General features: G+C 45.0%; 1 protein-coding gene across 7 annotated transcripts in view; it reads left to right on the top strand.

Annotated features, from left to right (window-relative positions):
- Positions 1 to 18,192, top strand: part of MYRF (myelin regulatory factor) — a 177,854-nt gene that overhangs the window by 142,022 nt on the left and 17,640 nt on the right. For 5 of the 7 annotated variants that reach the window (XM_033928865.1, XM_033928866.1, XM_033928868.1 and 2 more), the window contains 6 exons: positions 1,864 to 2,094; positions 4,683 to 4,791; positions 9,354 to 9,463; positions 11,778 to 11,938; positions 13,159 to 13,231; positions 15,699 to 15,787. In XM_033928865.1, coding sequence (XP_033784756.1) covers positions 1,864 to 2,094; positions 4,683 to 4,791; positions 9,354 to 9,463; positions 11,778 to 11,938; positions 13,159 to 13,231; positions 15,699 to 15,787 — 773 coding nt within the window. The remainder of the gene's footprint in view (positions 1 to 1,863; positions 2,095 to 4,682; positions 4,792 to 9,353; positions 9,464 to 11,777; positions 11,939 to 13,158; positions 13,232 to 15,698; positions 15,788 to 18,192) is intronic. The other 2 variants (XM_033928867.1, XM_033928871.1) reach the window with 1 other exon arrangement.

The following is an 18,192-nucleotide window of genomic DNA, read 5'->3' on the forward strand; positions in this document are numbered from 1 at the left end:
GTCAGTAGGAGCTGCAGTGGGAATCAAACTCGCAACCTCAGGCAGCTGCTCTAACCACTAGGCCACTCCTCCACTCCAAATATAAAATGTAGAACTCTATGTCTGCAGCACCGGACATCCGACAGATCTGTGATGTTTCTGTGGTGTGTTTAGGATATAAGCCCTAATCTGAATCCCCAAGGATTGCTGAGAAATCGCTGAGAAGGGAAGATTAACCCATTTCATTAAGGTGTCACTTTAAAAAAAATTTCCAGGGGAGAAAGTCATCTGGCTTCCAGTGTTGCAGAGCATCCTCCCCACATCTGCAAAGTGCTTTCTCGGGAAAACCCAGTGGCGTAGCGAGGGTGAGAGGCGCCCCTCCCCTGCTCTCTACTCTGCCCCCCATCCACTCCTTCCCTGTCCCCTCTTGCCTTGCACGCCTCTTCCCTTCCCCCGTACCTTTTTAATGTTCCCAGCGCGATCAGCAACACCAAGCTGCTGCTTGTGCCAGCGTTGGCTCTTCCTCTGATGTCACTTCCTAGGCCTGGGTCCAGGAAGTGATGTCAGAGGAAGAGCCGAAGCTGGCGTGAGCAGCAGCTTGGCGTTTCTGATCGCGCTGCGAACGTTAAAGAAATACGAGGGAAGGGGCGCATGCGGTAATAGGGAGCAGGGAAGAAGCGGGGGGGGGGAGGTGGAAAGTAGGACGCGTGCCACCACCCCCACAAAAACTGCACCAGGAGCGTACAACCCCACATAGCGTAAGTTCAGCCAGGGATTTATGGTGGGATCTCATTACCTCCCTAGGTCGGCAGTAAATTTATGCAGTGCTCTGTTTATACCAGTGGTCTCAAACTCGGGGCCCACCAGGTACTATTTTGAGGCCCTCGGTATGTTTATCATAATCACAAAAATAAAATAAAACAGTTTCTTGATCATATGTCTCTTTAGCTATAAATGACAATATTATTATTAAGACTTGGCCAAAAGGAAAGATTTATAAACTATGAAGAGTTTTACCTCATGCAAAACTGTCATTTCTTTAATAAGACATTAACTATTTTTGCTGAGGCATTCCAAGTCCCTACAAATCCAAAATGTGGCCCTGCAAAGGGTTTGAGTTGGAGACCACTAGTTTATACTGATAGATTTATAGTGAGGGATGTGGGTGGGTGGATCATAGGGAAAAGTCCTGGATTAAGGCCCATTAAAATACTGAGTGGGGAGAAGGTTGAAATTCTCTGCTCCCACTAACTCTGTGTGTAGTGACAGTACCTAGTTCTGTATAGACGAGGACAGTCATAACACTGTGTCCTCCATCCCCGCTCAACCGGAAGCTTTTATCCACTTGAGAGAAGAGAGTCGTGTGCTGCTAGACTGTCCATGACACCAGGGTTGCATGCATATGCCTCAGATACCAAATTACAGAGTATGGTGAGATCCTGTCTGGATGAATGGCATGATATCATTTTTACCACATGGGTTCCTTTCACATAAGGTTATCATCAATTCATTAGATGTGGTAACAGCAGTTAGCGTATCTGGGTTTAAAAAAAGGTTTGAACAAGTTCTTGGAAGAAAAGTCCATAGTTTGCTATTGAGGTAGAAACGGGGGAAGCCATTTCTGACCCTGGAATCGCTAGCGTGGAATCTTGCTACTATTGGGAATTTTGTCAGGTTGGGCACTTAGAAGCAGGATACTGGGCTAGCTGAACTATTGTTCTGCCCCAGTATGTCTCTTCTTATGTTGTTGAGTGTTCCCAAGGCGTCTGTGCCGGCTAGTGTAAGGGACAGTCACCAGTGTCTGTGTCCCACCTCACACTGGTCCTGTGCCCCCCCTGTGCTCTCTCTGTGGACATAGGGCAGCCCATGCAACCTGTGGTTCAGTTTCCCTGTGTCCCTCTTCTTCCTCTCCAGGCTTCAAACCCGGGTCAGTTTGAGAGCGACAGCGATGTCCTGTGGCAACGAGGTCAGCTTCCTGACACCGTTTTTCACCACGGCCGCATTGGCATCAACACCGACCGACCGGATGAAGCCCTAGTGGTCCATGGTAACGTGAAGGTCATGGGGTCGCTGATGCACCCCTCCGATATCCGAGCGAAGGAAGATGTACAGGAGGTAAGGGGTGAGAATGAGGGAGGACATGTAGATTACTCTGTCGGCACACTGAAGCAGAGACTCTGTTGCCTTTTCCCTTTGCCGCTGTATTTGTACTGCCAGTGCCTGGCCTGATAACAGCAAAAAATGAAAAAAAAAAGATGGTGGAAATCAGGGTATCACCGTCTGCTTTACAGCCTGCTTCAAAGCAAGCAGTTTCCATGCACAGAGTCTGAAAGTGGTCTTGCTCTTCAGTAATGCCTTGTCAGGACTGTTTACTTTAAAAGAAAAGATGAAGAATAAATGCGCATATCTACAAGTGGATGTCCTGATGCTGCCCAGTGAGAGTCTCTTTTATAGCAGCACCTGGGCACCCTTCCAGATGTGGCAAGGGTATGCGTAACTTACGAAATTCTGTAAGTTGTTTGCATATGTACAAAGCTCCGCCTATGCTCCTCCCATGCCAACGCCCTTTGCTTTGTGCTTTATGGGGCTCATTTTCAGAAGAATAGAATGTCCTGAAAATGGCATAAAGCGGCATTTGGACGTTTTTCTTGCTAACACGTACAAATCACTATTTTCAAATCTCATATTTTCGACGTCTTTCGAGGCTGGTTGTCGCCTATTTGTCTAAATTCCAAGGGGGGTGTTTTGGGCGGGCTTAGGACTTGGGTGTTTTGCAGCTACTGTATAATCAAACATTTAACAAAATATCCAGGGCACCATTTAGACATTTGGGGCGAGATCTGTTTTAAAAACGAATAAGGGTCAGCAAAGGTCAGACTTGCACGGTCTGTGTCTGTGTATGGCCGTTTGGTGGAGGATGGGCAGGGGAGGGCTTCAATGGCTGGGAGGGTGTAGATGGGCTGGAGTAAATCTTAACAGAGATTTCAGCAGTTGGAACCCAAGCACCCAAGCACTGGGCTTTGGATTCTTGCCCAGAAATAGCTAAGAAGAAAAAATTAAAAAATTTAAATTGAATCAGGAAGGGCAGACTGGATGGACCATTCGGGTCTTTATCTGCCGTCATCTACTATGTTACTATGTTACTACGTAAAGGTGCCCAGACTGGCCGGATGATCACTGGAGGGCTTAAGACCCTCTCCGACCACCCAAAGATGTGAAAGAAACAGTACATTCCAGTTTCAGATGGCCATACAAGCAGCTCAGCAGAGCACAGGGGCGCTCTAGGGGGTACTGCAGTGAACAACACATTAAAAAGTCACATTTTACCTTAACCTTATATTGTATGGTGAGCCCTCCAAAACCTACTGAGGCTTAAGATGTGAACTTCTTTATATTTTGCTGGTTTATGTATAATGTTTTGTCTGTTTTTTAAATTATATATGTTAGTTTGTTACCTGCCTTGGATAAAGGCGGAATATAAATTAATAAACCATAAACCATACTGCACCTACATAAAGATCTCACAGTCCTATATGGTATTACCACTATTGTTCAACAATACAATTGCTGGGATTCATCCCCGTTATCACCTCCATTTCTCTGAGCTCCAAAACTCTATGAACAAGTTATATGGTTACAAGTAATTATTCATATATCATTGAGTGATTACTTTGTATGGTTGTTTTAACTTAGGTACCGGCAGGCATCTTACCGGCACCTAAATCCAAAACGCTGTTTAAAATAGTACTTAAAAGAAATTTCAAGGTGCCTTCCAGCACCGGAATCACACCTAACGCCGCTGTAGGCGTGGCTAACACCGGAAGTGGGGTTAGGTGCCAGTAGGCACCTCTGGAGGTGCGATTCACATCAAAGGTAGGTGCCTTGGAAATCCTGGCCTACATTTCTGGCGCCTACCTTTGCTGGAGGCACTGTTCTCTAAATGGCACCGTTGTGATTGACCTGTGCTCGGTGGTCGCTTTTGAGGCAGCCGCTGATAACAGTGCCATTTAGAGAATCCGGGCCATAGTGAATTTTGGACTGGGAATGCTGGACCATTGTTGGCCAGTGCAGTCCCTTGGAGAGCTGGCATAGCAATTTCATTCTAGCTTATGTCGCACTGCAGTCCACAGCTTCAAGTGGAACCCAAAGACAAACAGACTACTGCATGCCACCCTTTCTTATAAAGTTATTACCCCGGACTAGAAGACATTGCTTTTTGCTGTGCAGTCAGTTAGTCGGTTATAGTTATTGACCAGCTGCTTCTTACCAGTAGTGTAGTAAGGGGTGTGGACTGCCCAGGTGCCGTGTCAGTGGGGAATGCTGGCACCTCTCCACCCCGGCCTACAATGCCACACTCACACCATCCCTCCCCTACCTCGTACTTCTGTAGATCTTCTCTAGCGCAAGCCTTCTCTGTGCCAGCCTAGTTCCCCTCTGAATCACTTCCGGGTCACGGGGCCAGGAAATGACATTAGAGGGAAATCCAGTGCTGGCACAAGGAGCTTGCTGGAGAAGCCACTCACAATGGTGTAGATTTACAGGTGTGTGGGGAGGAGGGAGAGTGCGAGTGGGGGGTGGAAAGGAGCAGGGAGAGTGGAGAGGAGGGTGCAGGGGGGCCGCCCTCACCCCGGTGCGACTCCTACCCTCATTGCACCACCGCTTCATACTACTTTCTCCATTCTCTATCCTCTTTGCTCTTTTAGGTGGACACCACTGAGCAACTGAAGAGGATCTCCCAGATGCGACTGGTTCAATACCACTACAAACCAGAGTTTGCCAGCACTGTGGGCATCGACAACGTGTCAGAGACAGGTAGGGCTCTGCCATCCCAAAATAGTCCAATGGTATCATTAATTCTTTGTGCCCTACAAAATCTTGTGTTCATCAGTTACTTCTCCAGATGCTAAATCTGAGAATTGCTCCATCATTTCTAGGGTCAGTGTTCTTCACATAGGTTTGACTTGCACATACTGTGACAGGGAAACACTTCACTCGGAAACCTGTTGGGTGGGATCTCGGCCGTTTATTTTACTGTTGTTCCTCATCATAATTTATTCATTCGCTGTGCATGAGAGCCCCCTAATGGAAGGAATGGCGTACTTACTACAGTTGCAGCAGTAAACTTGAAGGACGTATTGCTAGACAGTGCCAACACACGCTGAATCCTCTTCATCCAGTCTGGAAGAAACTGTAGAAGTATTTATTTATTCCATTTTCTATTCCGTTCTCTCTCAGGGAGCTCAGAACAGTTTACATGAGTTTATTCAGGTATTCAAGCATTTTTCCCTGTTTGCCTTGGCGGGCTCTCACTCCATCTAATGTACCTGGGGCAATGGGGGGATTAAGTGATTTGCCCAGGGTCACAAGGAGCAGCATGCGTTTGAACCTACAACCTCAGGGTGCTGAGGCTGTAGCTTTAACCACTGCGCCACTCTAGTAATCAAAATGCAGTAAAAGTGAGCTAAGTAAGGACAATCAAGCCATTGTGACATCACTGATGAGACTGGCTCTTAGGCATTGGTGGAATGAGGCATTATGATGTCACAATACCAGCTCTGGTTATCAGAGGCTGAAGCTTTTCACACTATTTATTCCGTTTTCTATTCTGTTCTCCCAGGGGAGCTCAGAATGGTTTACATGAATTTATTCAGGTACCCAAGCATTTTTCCCTGTCTGTCCTGGTGGACTCACAATCTGTCTAATGCAGGGGTGCCCAACAAGTCGATCGCGATCGACCAGTAGCTCAGGAAGGCAACGCGAGTCGATCGCGGAGCCCATCCCGGGCTCCGTGATAGACTCTTGTTGCCGTCCTGATCTACCGGGCCGATCAGCCTTCCTCTCCAGTTTTCTCTCTAGGGCCTTTTAGCTGGGCGGTCCGCCCAGCTGTCATCTGCTGCTGCTGCCGCCGCTGCTGAAAATTAAAAAAAAAAACGGCTTGGAGATTTCAGCCCGTAGCGAACTTATGCTCCATGGCTCTAATATGTGCGTGCCGGCTTCCCTTCTCTTCCCTCCGAAACCGGAAGTTATGTCCGGGGGGAGGGGGAGGGAAGCCGGTACGCACATGTTGAGAGCTTTGAAGCAAGCGTTCGCTACGGGCTAAGGCGGGAGACAGGTTAATGAAGCATTTCCTCTTCTTGCTGCCGGGTCCTGCCTACTTTCTGTTTCCGTGAAGGCAGGACCCAGTAGCATTTCCCCCAACAGCTCGATCGCGATACTGGTCGGCCGAAGCAGGGAGAGGTTGGGGCGGCGTCGGCTTTCGGGCCTGTTATTGGTGGTGGTTTGGGTCCTGGTCCCCGATGGAGTAGCAGTGGCTTGGGGGAGGGCAGGGAGAAAGAAAGAAAAAGGGCAGGCAGGGAGACAGAAGGAAAGAAGAAAAACAGAAAAAAAAGAAAGGGAGGCAGAGAAAAAGAAAGGGCAGGGAGAGAGGAAGGAAAAGTTGGGGGAGGGAACGAGGTCTAGAGGAGAGGAAGCATACAGGCTAAAGAAGGGAAGAAAGATTGGATGCACAGTCAGAAGAAGAAAGTGCAACCAGAGACTCATGAAATCACCAGACAAGGTAGGAAAAATGATTTTATTTTAAATTTAGTGATCAAAATGTGTCTGAATTTATATCTGCTGTCTATATTTTACATTAAGGTTCCCTTTTACTAAACCACAATAGAGTTTTTTAGCGCAGGGAGCCTATGAGCGTCGAGAGCAGTGCTGGGCATTCAGCGCAGCTCCCTGCGCTCTAAAAACTGCTATTGTGGTTTAGTAAAAAGGGAGGGGGGTATATTTGTCTATTTTTGTATGATTGTTACTGAGGTGATAGTGCATAGAGTCATCTGCTTTGACCTCTTTGAAAAACCCTGGAATAGGAATGATAATTAACATTTTCTATGCGTACAGTGTGCGTTGTGTTTTTTTTAATTTTATTGTTGGTAGATCATTTTGACTTGGTCATTTTAAAAGTAGCTCGCAAGCCCAAAAAGTGTGGGCACCCCTGGTCTAATGCAATGGACTTACGCAGGGTCACAAGGAGCAGCGTGGGTTTGAACCCACAGCCTCAGGGTGCTAAGGCTCTAACTACTGTGCCACACTCTTCCCCCCCCCCATGAAGCTTACAAAGTCTGTCCTACTGCTATTACTACTAATCATTTCTTTCCCTGCTAGAAATACTCATAAGAAACAGTTACTTCTCCATAGCAGTGGCATTTATTTAATTTTACTATTTATACACCCAGGGGCAGCTCAAGGCAATCTTCTGCCTGAGGCGATAAATGAGAGCTCCCCCCCCAGCTCATTCATTCCTTAAAATTACAATCTGGGAGTAAGGTGGGCGGGAGTGATAGAGTACAGCAAACTGACAGGAGCCAAGCAATTAGGCTTATTACAAAAATCATAAAAATATATAAACCATATATGTTTCTTAGGGCTATCGTGATTAATCACAATTGAAATTTTTAATTGCATAAAGCGTCCCCCTTTAGCACTGCAAATGTTCTAAACACCAGCACACCTCCAGGGATCGGGGGTGTGGGTCTTTTATTAAACACGGTGGGGGGGTGAAGAGCTCTTTTCCAGATGGAAAAGATGGGGCAGAGGGAGCGAAAGAAGGAAAACGCAGACCAATTAGCAAAAAAAAGCATATACTTGTGTAGGGCACAAACTAAGAAACATGAAGTAATGGAAATCAAAAGAAACCAGACTGTGAGCAGTGAAACAGATGCATGGGACAGGCATATGGCATGGGTAATTCACATAGGCTGCTGACCCCAGTGGGCCATATTTTATAAAGGAATGTAGGCGCCTATTTTCCATTATGGACATATGCATGCATGTAGAATCAGGGGTGAGCACTTACGTTGGCCCTAGAGCCAGTGTAAGTGTGTGCACCTCTGTCCAGAGATATGTACATAATTTATTGTATTCTGTATCTTATGCACATAACTTTGTGACCCGCCCAGACTCCACCCCTGTGCACACCCACTGTTTAGCATAAAGCTATCAGTGATATCGCAAATGATTATAGAACAGCACATAAGCATCTATTTAGCATTTACTTGCATATGTGCACACATACACATATAGAGAGCATTATGCTAAACCAGGGGTAGGGAACTCCGGTCCTCGAGAGCCGTATTCCAGTTGGGTTTTCAGAATTTCCCCAATGAATATGCATGAGATCTATTTGCATGCACTGCTTTCAATGCATATTCATTGGGGAAATCCTGAAACCCCCGACTGGAATACGGCTCTCGAGGACCGGAGTTCCTTACCCCTGTGTTAAACCGCATGTTACTGGGACACAAAACATTTATGCTAGTAGAGGTGATGGAGATGAAGACTATCTGAATTTAAGAGAGCATGGGACAAGCATGTGGGATCTCTTAGAGAGAGGAGGAGACAGTGGATGGCCATTCAGTCTTTATCTGCCCTCATGTTTCTCTGTTCTAAAACCATAAAGCTCTGTGACCTCACAATGCAAGTATAAAAAGCCTTAGCCTGTAGGGAGAGGAAGAGATAGTGGATGGGCCATTCGGTCTTTATTTGCTGTCATGTTTCTATGTTTATAGAATTTACTCCCTTACTGGAAGAAAATTGAGCATTTAGAAAGAGGCTGAATTTGGTTAAAGTTAGATAAGCCAGATGGGAACTTTGAGTAATGTTAAGTACTGAATCATCACTGGAAATATGTTATCAAGCAAATCATTGGAGCATGATGACTTTACGTTTGAGAAAGAGGTGCGGATAAGGCTGCTGTTGGAATACCAAACCCATTGCCCAAGTCCGAGTCAGGACTTGCAGACACTTAAGTACTGCTGCCTAACCCTCAAAACTCTGAACGCATCATATGGACCTGGTGCAACAGTTTTCTGCCTCAGGCCTCTTACCCAGTACTGAGCGCCCTTCAAATCCACAGCTCAACCAGTGTACCTCAGGTGTGACGCTCACCTCTAAATTCACCCTTCCTGCAGATGTGAGATGTTCACAGGAAGACCATCACCTCCATGGATTTCAGTGCCATCACTCCAATACCAATCCCAACTGATCAAAAGTCTAAAACTCTCATTTATTACGAGTTACGCAGAATAAGCTCACTTTCAACAGGGTCGCATGGAAATGTTTTTGTGTCCTAGTTGTACTGATTTGAAATGTTTTTTTCTGTCACAAAAACGGATTCTTTTTTTGGTTGTACTGAGCTTTGATGACACTTCCTCACCCTGTGGTGTTTCTCAAGTCTTTCTATTACACTGCCAGTATTTGCACAGACTGGATGTCTAGCGTGTGTCACTATCGTGTGTCATTGTCCTTCAGTTTTGCTGATGATCACATCCGCTGTATGCCGAGGACAGAAAAGGATTTGATAATTAATGAGACTAGTTTTCTGTCAGGTGTCATCGCACAGGAAGTGAAGGAGATTCTCCCAGAGGCTGTTAAAGACACGGGTGACATGGTCTTCACTAATGGGAAAACCATTGAGAACTTCCTGGTGGTAAATAAGGTGAGTAACAAAGAAAGCACCAGGCAGTAGTTAAATATGTATAGGGTTACCATATGGCTCCAGAAAAAGGAGGACGGATTGAGACATCCGGGTTTTACTTCCATTGCTTTCAATGGAAGAAAAACCCAGATATCTCAATCTACTACGACTACTATTATTAATTATTTCTATAGTGCTACCAGAAGCATGCAACGCTGCACAGAGTCACAAAGAATAACAAAACAGCCCCTGCTCGAAAAAACTTGCAATCTAAACAGCTAAGACAGACAAACAGGATGTCATGGATACAGTTAAGGGGAACGGTTAATCAGCGGGCTGGGTTGGAGGGCAAAGGAGTAGGGTTAAGGATTGAAAGCTATATCAAAAAGGTGGGTTTTCAGTCTGCTTTTAAACAAGGATAGGGAAGGGGCTTGATGGACAATGGAAGTAAAACCCGGATGTCTCAATCCATCCTCCTTTTTCTGGAGCAATATGGTAACCCTACATATGTACCACTCCTGTCCCAACCAATGTTCCCTCTAAGCTGAGCGCATGAGCAATCGCTCACTATTTTCATTGGCGTCACTCATAATTTTCTCGTGTCGCTCACTAAAATATGCAGTGGGAAACTGAGGACTGCATAGTAAGATCCCCGACGCACTTCCGACGCAGGTGGGGATCGTGAGAGGAGCCGCTGCCACGTAAAGATACCTGAAAGCTGGCGAAGCAAAAACTTTAAGTAAATTGTTATTCTTCTAAGTTTTGAGTATTTAACCCTCCCACAATCTCACGGGCACTCGTCCTCCGCGCCTGCTCATAAATTTGTGGAGTATGTAACTTGTCGCTCATGCATATTTTTATTTGCACACACCTCATCAATCCTTAGAGGGAACATTGGTCCCAACCTCTGAAAACTGAGCCATTGATGGCATAGGACCAGTTCATCTAATTTCTCTTTTTAGAGTGGAGCTAATTTTCAAATGATGTTTGGTGAAACCTATGGAGAGCAATGGGAGAAAAGGAGGAACATGTCTTCCAGTCCAGATTGGCAGAAGATGTTAGTTCAATCCATTGCCACCGGAAATTATTTCCCTGTCAGATTTATTCCCTGGTTACAGGGGTAGGTAATTTCGGTCCTTGAGAGTCCCAGGCAGGTCAGATTTTCAGGATATCCACATTGAATATTTAGGAGATAGATCTGCATACAAAACAGCAGTGTATATAAATCTATCTCATGCAAATTCATTCTGGATAACGAATCATGGAGGCAGATACAATCAAAGATCTCTTAAAATATCTTCATTAAAGTAGAATAAAATGCTGCCTGACATGGCCGTGTTTCGCCTCGTATGGGCTGCTTTGGGGACTTAACTTATACTGTAGACTACAAAACACATCTCACTAGCAGGTGTAGCTCGAGAGCACTCATTGGAAATCCAGAAGCATGCTTTCCAGAGAGAACTCTATTGCAAAGCTTCCCAACCCAATGCTAGGAACTCAACTGTCGGTTCAGTTTTCAGGAGATTCAAAGTAAATATGCTTGAGGGCGATTTGTAAATACGTCTTATATACGAGGGTTCTTCAAAAAGAGTCCGCACTCTCATATTTTTTACGGGAAACGGTTGGGGCAGGAGAAGTGGTAAGAGGGCATGTCATAGAATGTCATGTGACTAGTCAGTCAGGCAACAGGGTGATTATGCGACAAAGTGATGTAATTTGCTTTTGAAATACTTAATAAATAGTATTTACAAAAATAAAAGTGCAGAAGCTTTTTGAAGATCCCTCATATATCCCTTGTGGAAGTCATGGAAACATTGAGTCTCTGCCATGTTTCTCAAGCCAGAAACCACTTCTGGTCTCGGAGTAACCAAGTGGTGCAGATCGCCATGAGGAAATGGCTGTAGGGAGTTCCCGACGTAGTCTCGAGAGACTACGGGAACTCACAGCAGCCATTTCCTCATGGCGATCTGCACGGGGCAGGAGCGTAGGAAGATCACTCCTGCCCCGAAAGCCCTCTAGACCACCAGGTAAGGCCGGGAAGGTGGCAGGGAGGTAAAAAATATGTGGTTTTTTTTATTTTCCCCCTCCCCAGAAAAAAAATCGCGATTATGTGAAATCACGAGTGCAGAAACCGCAAATGGGAAGGGGGAAGTGTATATCAAATTTTAAATAAAACTTGAAACTTTACACTGATCAGTATTTTGCTGAAAGCCATTTATATGCTTTTGAGTGTAAATGGCGTACATTACCATTTAGAGGCCTACTTAATCCCTTAGTTTGGGTCAGAGAGTATCTGAAGAATGTAATGGTCTCTTTACTCCCATGGTGTGGCTAGGAGCGTATCTTTATGGAGAATGTTGGAGCAGTGAAGGAACTTTGCAAACTGACCGACAACCTGGAGACCCGGATCGATGAACTGGAACGCTGGAGCCGTAAATTGGCCAAATTGAAGAGACTGGACAGCATGAAATCCAGCGTCAGCACGGGAGCTCTCAGGTACAGTATCATCTCCCTAGCTCAAGGGTCTTGGGGGCTTTCAGGGTGCAAACACTAAACTTGAATTTCTATAAAGAGTTTTTAGAGATTGAGAATAAACTTTCTCTTCTCCCTCAACTGCACACACTGCCCCACCATAAAAGAGGTACGATAGAAGCAGAAATACTGCTCACATGCACACTATCCATCCTATAAGAAGTACAGGTGAAAATATAAGCTTCTCTCTCTTTCTTTCTTTCTTTCTCTCTCTCTCTCTTTCTTTCTCCTTTTCTTTCTCTCTCTCTCGCTCTCTTTCTTTCTCGCTCTCTCTGTCTCTCTCTCTCTCTCTGTGCTGCCTGATTGCAGCCTTCTAACTACTTGAATTTTTTGTGACTTGTATATTGGGTTTATATATATATATATATATATATGACAGCCAAGGACCCATTAAGCCCCCAAGGAAGACATTTTTAGTTTTGCTGAAACACGGCCCTTGTCGGGTCACCTGAAATTTTATATATTTAATTTTTACTGTGGGTCATTTGTGATTTTATATATCCTATGTGGATTGCTTTTATGTTTTTTGGACGCTTATTAAACTACAATTGGTACATCCGATCCTGTTCCACAAATTTTGTTGTTTTTCTGTTTTCGTTTCTCTTGAGGAACCCTTTGGTGCTATTTGCATTTTGTTGTTGTGTGTAGGTGGAGTTACCATTAGCATTGACACCCACGCTGTATAAAATACACGCTTGTGTATGTACTTTATATTTGAACATGTATACTTGCTCCCAAGCGGTCTTACATATATTTTATTCTCAATTTCTGCAGTGCCTGTATGTCTTAATAAAATAGGCCACAAACAGTCAACATCTTGTCTTTATAGAGGGTAATTGTGTGAAGGCCAAGTAGGTACCTGTAAATCTATGTTATCAACACATAGGAATCCAGTGGCATAGTAAGGGGGTGTTGGGTGGCAGACTGCCCTGGGCGCCGTCTTGGTGGGGGTGCTGGCACCTCTCCTCCTCTCCACTCCTTCCCCACCCTCCCCTTCCTATGTTACCCTCCACAGTGCTTTAGTAATGAAGGATCATTTGTAAGGGTGACCAAGGATTGTAATGGCAGAGGCCAGGTTATGTCTGCACATGGAATTCTGTATTGAGACCCTTTCCCTTGGCTCCCAAGCTCTGACTCCAGTGCATTCTTTACACGCTAACCTGGTTCTGTACTTGTCTCCGCAGCCAAACAGGCAGTCAGTTCAGTCGTACAGGCAGCATACCATATCAGAAGAGACCCCCCAAGCTCATTAGCAAGGTGAGTTTTCTGATTGTGTGAGCGGCCCATCAGTACAAATCCCAGGTGAGTACATGAAAGTAACTGGGAACACTCACAGAAATGTAACTTGATAACCTGATTTGGTTGCAATTCCTCACTTCAAACTAAACAGACTGTTACTTTAGAGGGCCATTTTCAAAAGGACGTCTAAATCTGACCTGGACGTTTCCCACTAAACATCCAAACTCCGAAGCGCAGAAACGTTCATTTTTGAAAGCCTAACTGCTAGACGTCCAAAAATATCTTTTTTTGAAAATTGCCTGATTGGATGTCTAGGCCAACACGATATCTAACCTTTAGGATGCCTAACTTTACACCCCATTTTCATCCCCAGAAACATCCAAGTTGATAATGTCCAAATCCAGACCATTTGGACGCGAGAGTAACCATCATTGTGATGGACTGGCCACAAAACCATGCCAACAGAGCAGTGGAACACCTTAGAGAGCACCGCTGTGAACTTCACATAAAGCGTGCCAGAAGTACATCTCACCTTAGCCCCCTTATAATTTATGGTGAGCACTCCAAACCTCACCTAAAACCTAGTATACCAACCTGTCTCCAATCCCAATAGCCCTTTTGGCTTCAGGTAGCACCTATATAGCAGCATAGTAGGGTTTTGGTGGCTTCACACTTTCCACCATAAATGTAGTGGGAAGAGTGGCTTATAATAATAATAACTTTATTTTTCTATACCGCCATAGTCAAACTGACTTCTAGGCGGTTCACATGGAAAGAAGGCTGGACAATCAGCGAATTGCAAAATGCAAGAAGAAGGATGTTACATAGTAAATTGGAGAAGCATGAATATATGAGAGAAGAAAGATGTTACATAATACATTGGGGTAGAAAGGGGCCAGGGTCCTCTCTATGGTTCACTACCCCACCCACCAGTCTACTTAAGATGCCTGGTTGATGCTCTACTTGGCTTTCTCATACCAAGTGCTGCTGTTCTAGAGACAGGTGTGCATTCTTTCATTCACATTCATAGGAGGTGGGAGGGGGGCCACTGACCAATGGGGGAGTGTGGGAGAGTCAAACCTTCATGTTCATCTGGTCAGTTTGGGCACCTTTGCGGCACTTAGATGCTCTGCTAAACAGATCTAGCTCCGAACGTCTAAGTTCCGTCCAGGACGTCTCGCCAAAGGTTCAGCTATCGCCGCAAGATGTCTAAGTTAAGCGTGCCCAAAACACGCTTCCCAATGCCCCCCCTGGAACTCTGGATACACAGCGGGCAAAACACCTCGCTAGACGTCCAGAAAACGGCTTTGAAAAACGGCAATTGGATGTCCCGGCGATTAGGATGCCAAGTGCCGACGTATGATAGTGTGGGGATGTTTTTATTTTTTGATTAATGAGCCCCTTAGCATGTAAACCCTCTAGGAACGGGGAAATGTTTACTGTCCCTGAAATTATTTATTTATGAAGACAGACAAATTTCAATTTTGCTAACAGCATAACAGTAGGAAAATGAGCAAAATCTAAGTATAAATACAAAATGAGGTAAACTTGGAAATGACAAGTTGGATGCTAAAGATAGGAATAACACGAAACAGTATCAGAAATACACACTTGAACATACTGTAAAACAATCATATAACAGAAATATGATAAATGTCAGCAGAATATGAATGATAACATACTGTATATACTTAAATATAAACCTGTCTGAATATAAACCGAGATACCATTTTTGCCCCCCCTTTTTAGTGGAAAATGTTAACCTGAAAATAAACTGGAGTGTTTATATTCTACCATTTCTCCCCTTGCCTACCCTCTGGTGCCCTACCACCCTCTCTCCTGCCCTCCCGGTAATCTTCCCCCTCCGCAGCTGCCCCCTGAATTGGAAGACCTAAGTGCATATCTGTGCTTGCACCCCCAACCAGCCGGCAGCTAGAATTCCCTCCCTCTCCCAAGCAAGAGTAAATCCTAACCCCCCCCCCCAGCCTACAGTGATTTCCTGGTGGTCCTGTGATGCGTTGGGGCAGGAGCGATGCCCACTCGCTTCTGTCCATTCTTTCTCCGCAGCAAAAATGGGCCGCATATTAACTGAGCCACTGAACATACTGTTCCTGGATCGGAATCAGTATCTATCCACGGCTGATGAAATAGTGAAAGTCTTTGACATAGAGCATCCATGTGAGGGCACAAGCCTTTGGTTTGGATTAAGATCCATGATACACACGTTAAATTGTGACAGGGGCAGTACCCTTCACAGGGTGGGCCAGTTTGTGCATGCCCTGATCCTTAGACAGTACACTCGCTGCTTGCTGCTTTTGGAGAGGACCTGCGATATGACCCAGCATGGTAGTTTTATACCACCTTAGCTTGCGTAGAATATGGATCTCTGGCCACTAAAATGGAGACTGGCAGGGAGAGGGTCATGGGATGGGATGAAAAATCTGAGCAGGGGAAGATGTTAATGGATCTGTACTTTTTCTTGCAGTCTCGCCCGGTCCCTGTGGAACAGGCGTGCATCAGCCAGCGTTTGCTGCAGGGAACCATCATCGCCCTGGTGATCATCATGGCCTTCAGGTGAAATGTTGCACGATACTGCCATGTGCCGTAATGCCATACTACATCCTTTGACTCTTGCTGCTTTGCTCCATAACCCTGCCATAGCTCCGTGCCATATGTCCCTCCATCTGCCAACACTTTATTGTGCCATTCCCCACTGTCTTTTTTTTTTTACCCATCACTGTGAACCTTTGCATGGCTTCAGTGCTCTGATTCGTCGCCACAGTTTCCTACATCACAGAGAGCCACTGCCAGTTCCTGCCATGTGTCCATACTGTGACTGTGCGCCTCTTTTAATGGCTGCAACTCCTGGAAAACACATGTGGGCAGGCCTTGCAGTGATTCCTGGTGAAGTGTGCTATCAGATGCAGCTCCTGGAATTTAGGACCACCCCTTCCTTTCTCCATGCCAGAAGATTCCTGGGAAATAAATATTGAGGGTGACATACACTGATTCAGCTGGCACAGAGACAGATAACCAAACCTCCTAAGAAATTAGGGCAATTCTATAATTAGGTGCCCCCTTTAGATCCCCCGATGCCACATGAGAGTGTCTATTCCATAAAGGTATCTGGGTGCCCGGATTTCATTATAGAATACTAGGGTAAGCCTACATTGGCATGCCTAAATGTAGGTGCAACTATTTATGCCAGGTTAATGGCAGATGTAAATGGGCACACCTACGTGTGACACAGGGGTCAATATTCAAAGCGATTTAAGCAGTCAGAAATGGTTTGGGGCTCACCACTTGTTTTCAGTGACACAACCAGTTAGTACTGCAGAAAATAACTGGTTAGCGTTGAACCGCAAACCCCCTCTTTTGGGGGCATTCCTAGGGATGGAGTCGGCAGCGGCATAGCAACCGTGTGGGGCGGGTGGGAAATCCCACAGGCCCCCGAGCCTGGGGGGGACCCCTAAGCCCCTTCCATTATTTTTCTAGAAGAACAACTTCCATTCCCATGTTTTGAGATCACGTGCAGCTTTCCTTCTCTGGTGTCCCGCCCTCCTCTGATGCAGCTTTTTAAGTTCAAACTATTTTTATTGATGCAAACAACAACAAATACAACATTAAAACTTGTATAACAATGATGATGCATCAAATATAATAATATGATGAACATATTGATGTGGTCAATATTACATACAACACTAAGGTGCTTAGTATTATAATGAGGCATCGAGTAAAATACATCCCATATAAACCTAGAAAATACCTTTATCCCCCATCAAACCCCACTCAATCTATGTATGACTACATGTTTTAAATCATTTAATACCCTCTACCTTCCCTCCCCAAGCCCTCCCTTCCCCATTCAAAGTTACTCTCCTTCATCCCCCATCAAACCTCAATAGGACTACATGTTTGAATCTATTTAATACCCTCTACCTTCCCTCCCCAAACCCTCCCTTCCCTTCCCCTTCCCCTTCCCCTTCCAATGGTACTCTCTACCCCACCTCAATCTCAGTTAGGACACCCATCTTAAAACTGCACTACGACCTTTAGGAAATAAGGCTTCCCAGATGGCCAACTGATGCAACTGGTTTCGCCAATGCCAAAACTTTGGAGGGTCAGGGATCGTCCAATATTGAAGAATACATTTTTTGGCCAGTAGACTCATTTTCCTATGCCCCTTAGGCAAATGAATAAAAGCTTCTGGCAAATCCAAAATAAAATGGGATGGAGAGTAGCGCAAAGATCTTCCAATTAATTCAGACATATAAGATATTATTTGCTTCCAAAAATGCTGAATAATGGGACAAAACCAAAAAGCATGTCCCAAAGTGTGCTCCCCCATCCCACATTTATGACATAATGGAGTAGGAAGACCTCCACCATAGAACAACTGTGTACGAGTATAATAGGCACGTGATGTTACCCTATAATATATTTCTCTTAACCCTGCACATTGTATCACCTTTTTCAATTCCCCAGTGTTATGCCAACCTCTGACACAACTTCCTGTTTTCATCAGGGTGAAATGCGTTAATGACTCATAATAAGATATGAGAGGGTCAGTACCTCTGACTGTAATGCTCACACATTTACATTTCCAAAACTGCTTGCTTCAATATGCTCCTTTCACTCTCGGCGAACATGCAGTATGATACACTTATGATAATATGAGGGCTGAGTGTCATCCTATAACATACACTAGCATTGTATAGAAAAAAGCGGGATGGGTCAGTTTTTTATGTAAGTATTGGATGAATATGGGAGGTTTTATGTGACAAGGTGAAAGCATATTTTGAGGGGCATAATCAAAACTTTAACACGTCCAAAAACCTGCCTAAGTCAGCACTTGGATGTCCTAATAGCAGGGACTTCCAAGTGTCGATAATCAAAACAAACTTTCTGAACATTGGAAGCTGCTGTGCGTCCAGAGCTCAAAGGGGTGTGATGGAAGGTGTGTTATGAGCGGGACT

Source organism: Geotrypetes seraphini, chromosome 19 (genome assembly GCF_902459505.1).
Source record: "Geotrypetes seraphini chromosome 19, aGeoSer1.1, whole genome shotgun sequence".
Classification (NCBI taxonomy): domain Eukaryota; kingdom Metazoa; phylum Chordata; class Amphibia; order Gymnophiona; family Dermophiidae; genus Geotrypetes; species Geotrypetes seraphini.